The sequence below is a fragment of the Tetrahymena thermophila genome (assembly GCF_000189635.1).
Source record: "Tetrahymena thermophila SB210 genomic scaffold scf_8254466, whole genome shotgun sequence".
Lineage (NCBI taxonomy): Eukaryota > Ciliophora > Oligohymenophorea > Hymenostomatida > Tetrahymenidae > Tetrahymena > Tetrahymena thermophila.
The window spans coordinates 7,121-12,990 of record NW_002476243.1 but is presented as its reverse complement, the minus strand read 5'-3'; the positions used below and the strand labels follow the sequence as shown (position 1 = coordinate 12,990).

Below are 5,870 nucleotides of genomic sequence, written 5' to 3'. Positions count from 1 at the left end.
TACAAAAGAAAGTATCCCAATCCAAAACAAATAATCAGTTTTTACAAAAGATGAAGAGTCAAATTTGAGAGATTAGTGCATTTTCCTAAACCAGAACCTAATTCTGATGCACCCTTCGCGCCAATTTTATTCATACTTTTTAAATATAGAAGAAAAAATATATTTTTAGTTTTCTATCTAGAAGGTAAAAAATATGAAATAATAACAAATGAGTTATAAAAGCAAATGTTGAAAATGAAAAAATGAGTTAAATTAACAATGAAAGAAAGAAAGTACAATTAATACAATTCAAACATATGTCCCTTATAAATAAATTTAGAATAATACCCTCCTATTGTTGAATTATAACGCAAATACAATAACAACTGCTGTCTAATTAAGTCATTAGGGGAGGGGGGTTAGTCAAAATTCTTTTATTAGGTACATATATTTTAATCATATTAGTTGTCAGAAAAAAAAAACACAAGTAGAATAAAAAAATAAGAAAATAAATCAAATAAAAATGTAATAAATAAATATAGTTTGATTGTTTTTTTAATAAATTCATTTTTAAATTAAAAAATATCAATATTAAAAACAAAATAAATAGCTTTTACTTAAGATTAAGCTCCAGATTTGAGAGATTATGGCACTATCCTAAACTATAACCTAAGTCTGATATATATTCATCACCAACTTAAGTAGAACTTTAAATATTTAAGAAAAAATATAAAGTTAATTAGTTTATTTGTTATAAGGAAAGAATATGTAATAAGTTTTTAATTAATAAATTAATAATAAAAACTATAGTTGAAAATTAAAAAATTAGCTAAATTAATATTTGAAGAAAGAAAAAAAACACAAGCAGTATTCTAGTTATATTATTTTAAGTTCATTTTATATGATAAAATATAATAAAAAAAACAAGTAAACTATTTTTACCTAAGATTAAGATGCAAATTTGAGAGTTTAGTGTAATTTGCTAAAGCAGAACCTAAGCTTGATTCACATAATGCACCAATTTCATTCTAACTTTTTAAAAAGCGAAGAAAAAAATTATAGTTAAATAGCAGTTAGAAAAAAAAGAAAAAAAAATAATTTATAAATGAATAATAAAAGCAAAGTTGAAAATGAAAAAAGGAATTAAATTAAAAAACATAAGCGGTATAAAAAAAAGGAAAATTAAATAGAAAATTAATAAATAAATAAATTAAAAGAGTTTGTTATATTATTATAAATTAATTTTTTATGATAAAATATAACAATACAAAACAAATAAAAAGTTTTTACTAAAGATCAATTTTCAAATTTGAGAGATTAGTACACTTTCCTAAACTAGAAACTAAGCCTGATACACCTATTTAGCTAATTTTACTAGTGCTTTTTAAATATAGAAGAAAAAATTTATAGTTTATTTGTTAGTTAGAAGGAAAAAATCAATAAAAAATTAATTAATTCATAATGAATGAAGAGTTGAAAATAAATAATGAGTTATTTAAATCAACAAACAAACAAAGAAAAAAACACGTAAAACGAAATAAAAAAAGAAAATAAATCAAATAAAAAGGTAATAAATAAATAATATGAGTTAATTATATTCTTTTAAATTCATTTTTAATTAAAAATATAGCAATTCAAAAAAAATAAATAGTTTTTACCAAAGCTCAAGTGTAAAATTTGTGAGATTAGTGCATTTTTCTAAACCAGAGCCTAAACCTAATACACCCTCATCATCAATTTAATTATTTCTTAATATTAAATAAAAAATAAAAAAAATGTAAAATAATAAGAAATGAACTAATTAATAAATTAATTATAAAATCAAAAATTAAAATTAAAAAGCGAGTTATATTAACAATGGAAGAAAGAAAAAAAACACAAAAAAAATATATCAAATATAAAGCTAATAAATAATTAAATTAAAAGAATTAGCTAGGTATATTGTTTTAAATTCATTTTAAGTAATTTTAAAAAATATCAGAATCCAAAACAAATTAATAGTTTTTACGAAAGAATAAGTTCCAAATATGAGAGATTAGTGCACTTTCCTAATTCAAAACCTAAGCATGATGCACCTATTGAACCAAAATTATTACCTCTTTTTAAATATTGAATAAAAAATAAAAATTAAATTAGTCAGTTAGAAAAAAAGTTGAAGAAAAAATATGAAACAATAAGAAATTAATTCATTAATAATAATAGAAAATTTTGTAAATAAAAAAGTGAGTTAACTAAAACAAAGTAAGAAAGAAAGAAAGAAAAACACAAGCAGAATACTAAAAAGAAAAATAAATCAAATAAATAAATTAAAAGAGTTAGTTAATCATTTATATTATTTAAAATTTATTTTTATATTTTAAAATATTAGAATCCAAAATATAAACTGTTTTTACTCAAGATTAAGGTACAAATTTGAGAGATTAGGGCATATACTTAAACTAGAACCTAAGTCTGATATATTTATTGGGTCAATTTCTTATTCACTTTATAAATATTGAAGAAAAAATATATAGTTAGTTAGAAGGAAAATATTAAAAAATGAATAATTAATTAATAATCAAAATAAAAATTGAATTTAAAATTAAATTAAGATAATTTAAAATAATATTTGTATAATAAAAATGAATCAATCAAAAAAGATGAAAATTTCTATTAAAAAACTAATATTGCAAATAAATTTTAAGTTAAATGTAAAAAAATAGTAGTACTAATAAATGTAATAAATAAAATATACCTGAGCCAAATATGAAGAGCTTTATGAGAATAAAGTTTAGAGCTTAAAAACTTTTTTTATAAATAAAAATAAATTTAAGCAATATTAATTAAAAAAAAAATATTTACTTTTTCTAGATTATTAAATTCACTTTTCTATAATATCATTTCTTTTTTTCTTGTAAAATATTGAATAGCAATTAATTTATCGAAATTTAATTAATTTATTTTTATATCAAATTAATTTGGATAAAAAGAACGAACAAATTAATTATAACAATTATCATACACAAATTATAAGTTTGGTTTTAGGAGGAGATATCACAAAAAATTTAATATAAAATTTATTATTAAATATTAATATTTCTATTTAAAACATATGTTTAAAAATATATTAAAAATCAAAGATGATTAAAGTCAAATGCCATTCAAAAATCTAGATATATGAGATTAATATTCTTTTGTATGGTTGATGTGTTTGAATATTATTTAAGTAAAAATAAATAAATAACTTTATAATAGAATTTAATTAATTAATTAATAAATAATATGATTAATAAATTTTCATTGATATCAATCTTTTAATTAATTTTTCAATCAATTTTTTAACTCTGTCCACTTTATCTAAATTTCATATTATTTTGATTAGTATTAATTAAAATTTTCTGTTATAAATCAAAATATGATCTTAATTTAAAAAAAGGGTATTAAAAAATAGTGTAATATGATTGATTTTATACTTTTTTATTTAAAATTATTTATAATTATAAGAAAGCTTAATTAATGCATTGAATCTAAAGTTATTTCTTTCGTTCTCTATGTGTAATTGATACTTTTACTTACTTATTTATTTTGAAGTAAATCTAATAAATAAAATTATATTCTTTTAATAACAAACATGTTTATTTATCCTTGTAATAAATTCTTAAAGTTTTGCTCATAAAATAATTTTTAAATTGCTTTTAAATACTTTATCTATTATCATAAAATTTTAAAATAATAAAATAAATTAAATGATAAATTAATTGTTTATAAAAAAAAATAAAAAAGGCTTAAATGTCTAAATTTAATACTTTTTTATTTATTGTATTAATCTAATTTAAAGCTTATCTAAATTCTTACATATCAGCTTTAACAAGAATTTAGTTCATGGAAGTGCTATAATATATAAAATTTAAAGATATAGTATCCTTTCATGTCAAAAGAACATAATAAAATTAAATTTCATATGTGTAAGCAGCCAGCTTATTTTCTTATAAAACAAAAAGTTCAAAGAAGGAAAAATATTTTCAAAAAAATTTTTTTAATTTTGATTTGATTTTTAATAGGTTATTTGATTGATCTTTAAATAAAATAGAACAAATATATTTTAAAATTAGATTATGTTATAATTTTTGTTATGAGTTATAAATATCTAATTAAAAAATTACAATAAGAAATTCAAAAATGATTGATTATCTTAATAACATTTTTTTATGTGTCTGTGTATTTTATAATTATTGATATTTTGTTTAAATTTAAAGATTAATAAATATTCTTAAGTAATATAAAAAAAATTAAATTTGTTCAATAAAATTTTACCAAATAAATATATATAATTTATTTATTATTACTTAATTATCATTCATTTTATCTTAAATAGGACATAATATATGTATTTTTTAGTATTATTTTATGTGGAAAAACATCTAATAGCTATCTTGTTGAAGTAATTAGCTAATTTAATTTTTTTATATAAAAGTACCAGCATACTAAGAACACCAAAACCACAAAAAGCATTTAAACAACCACTAAAATGATTGCAACATTTTCATAAAAATTGTATAGTTAAAGGTTTTAGTCTTAAAAAAAATTCATAAGGTATTCGTGAGCTTTCGATAATTCTATTCTAAATTAGAATTATTTATAAGCTGATGTATTTAAATTATATTAATTAAATTTTTATTGAAACTCTTCTACATTATCGCTGAATGCAAAATTCAAAAACTCGTTAAAAACGCTTATAAAATAAACAACACCATAAAGCAATCCTCTTAGTAGGTTACCTTTGCCTACAGTAGAACACTAATCATAAAGAAAATCTCCATTTTGATATTATGAATAATTTTATATTGTATCGCATGCATTTTCTGTGTACACTTTTATCAAATAATTTTTAAATATATCTTTATTATATAGATTTATCGAATCAACTTTTCCTATATTCTCTTAGATTAGTGAAGGTAATTAATCTGCTTACTAAACCATTTAACTCAATATATCTTAAAGAGCATTAACTGAAATTGATTACTTAGAGGGTAATAAGAATGCTTCAGCTAAGCCTTGCCTTGCTCTGATGGAATTTAAAATAAAGAAGTAGGATTGGCAAACTACATCTTTTTAATGATTTTAAAATAAATATTAAATATTTGAAATAAAATAATTATTTTTACTGTTAAAGTCGAATATTAGTTATGAGTTTTCTATGAAATTATCAATTAGTACATAACTTATTAAAGGGTAAATTGAAATCAAACAGAAAATGCATATTAATCCTAATATTAAGTATTTTAATGAGTAATTTAAAGTAGAAGTTCTACTAATATTTAACTTTTTCTCTATATTTACCGGAACAATAAATGCTTATTGATTTAAATCCTTTTAGTTTACATAACTTTATAGACTTGATTTTGATTCTAATAGCCTATTTTTATCATCAAACCCTTTGCAAAATGAAAGCTAATAAGTTAATCCTGATAAAATTTCCTAAAGATTTTATCTATCAAAAGTTGCAAATAGTTTTAAAAATTTTTATTGTTTTATTTTAATGAGCTTATAACCTGGAATTACGCTTAAAAGACAAAAGAAACTAACAAAAATAGAAGAATATAACTGAAAAAGACTTTATTTTTATATTGAATTTAGTTGGTTTAAGTATTGATTATTCATTTCAGAAAATATAATTTGAACTTGGTTATTAAGTGCCTAGTAATTTTCTTCGTTTTATTTTTTAATTATTCCATATGGATCTTAGTTGGATACAAAATAATAAATTCCATAAGTCTACATTACCATAGAATAGAGTATGGACATATTATACTGATCGTAATGAGATATATTGTAATATATATTTTGAGGGATATATTGATTTTAAATAAGATTAAATACTTATATGTTAGGATTAGTCATATTGTAAAGAA

The 5,870-nt window shown here is 19.0% G+C and overlaps 3 protein-coding genes across 3 annotated transcripts in view; all 3 read right to left on the bottom strand. All coding sequences in view use genetic code 6, as the record gives it.

Moving 5' to 3' along the window:
• The window catches only part of TTHERM_00949690 (hypothetical protein), a gene marked incomplete at both ends in the record, with an annotated part of 5,610 nt that extends 2,751 nt beyond the window's left edge, over positions 1 to 2,859 (bottom strand). The window contains 9 exons of the mRNA XM_001022809.3: positions 46 to 135; positions 597 to 686; positions 922 to 1,011; positions 1,270 to 1,359; positions 1,638 to 1,727; positions 1,988 to 2,077; positions 2,373 to 2,462; positions 2,714 to 2,763; positions 2,821 to 2,859. Of these exons, the coding sequence (XP_001022809.3) occupies positions 46 to 135; positions 597 to 686; positions 922 to 1,011; positions 1,270 to 1,359; positions 1,638 to 1,727; positions 1,988 to 2,077; positions 2,373 to 2,462; positions 2,714 to 2,763; positions 2,821 to 2,859 (719 nt within the window). The remainder of the gene's footprint in view (positions 1 to 45; positions 136 to 596; positions 687 to 921; positions 1,012 to 1,269; positions 1,360 to 1,637; positions 1,728 to 1,987; positions 2,078 to 2,372; positions 2,463 to 2,713; positions 2,764 to 2,820) is intronic.
• Positions 2,860 to 4,311: 1,452 nt separating this feature from the next.
• On the bottom strand, positions 4,312 to 5,619 carry TTHERM_000948690 (transmembrane protein, putative; the record flags this gene model as incomplete). The annotated part of the gene is made up of 1 exon (XM_012799475.1): positions 4,312 to 5,619. One exon carries the CDS (start codon positions 5,617 to 5,619, stop codon positions 4,312 to 4,314), a length of 1,308 nt encoding a protein of 435 aa, XP_012654929.1.
• Positions 5,620 to 5,855: 236 nt separating this feature from the next.
• The window catches only part of TTHERM_00948680 (transmembrane protein, putative), a gene marked incomplete at both ends in the record, with an annotated part of 3,233 nt that continues 3,218 nt past the window's right edge, over positions 5,856 to 5,870 (bottom strand). Inside the window, one exon of the mRNA XM_001022807.4 lies at positions 5,856 to 5,870. This exon is cut by the window's right edge and continues 106 nt beyond it. Within this exon, the coding sequence (XP_001022807.4) occupies positions 5,856 to 5,870 (15 nt within the window).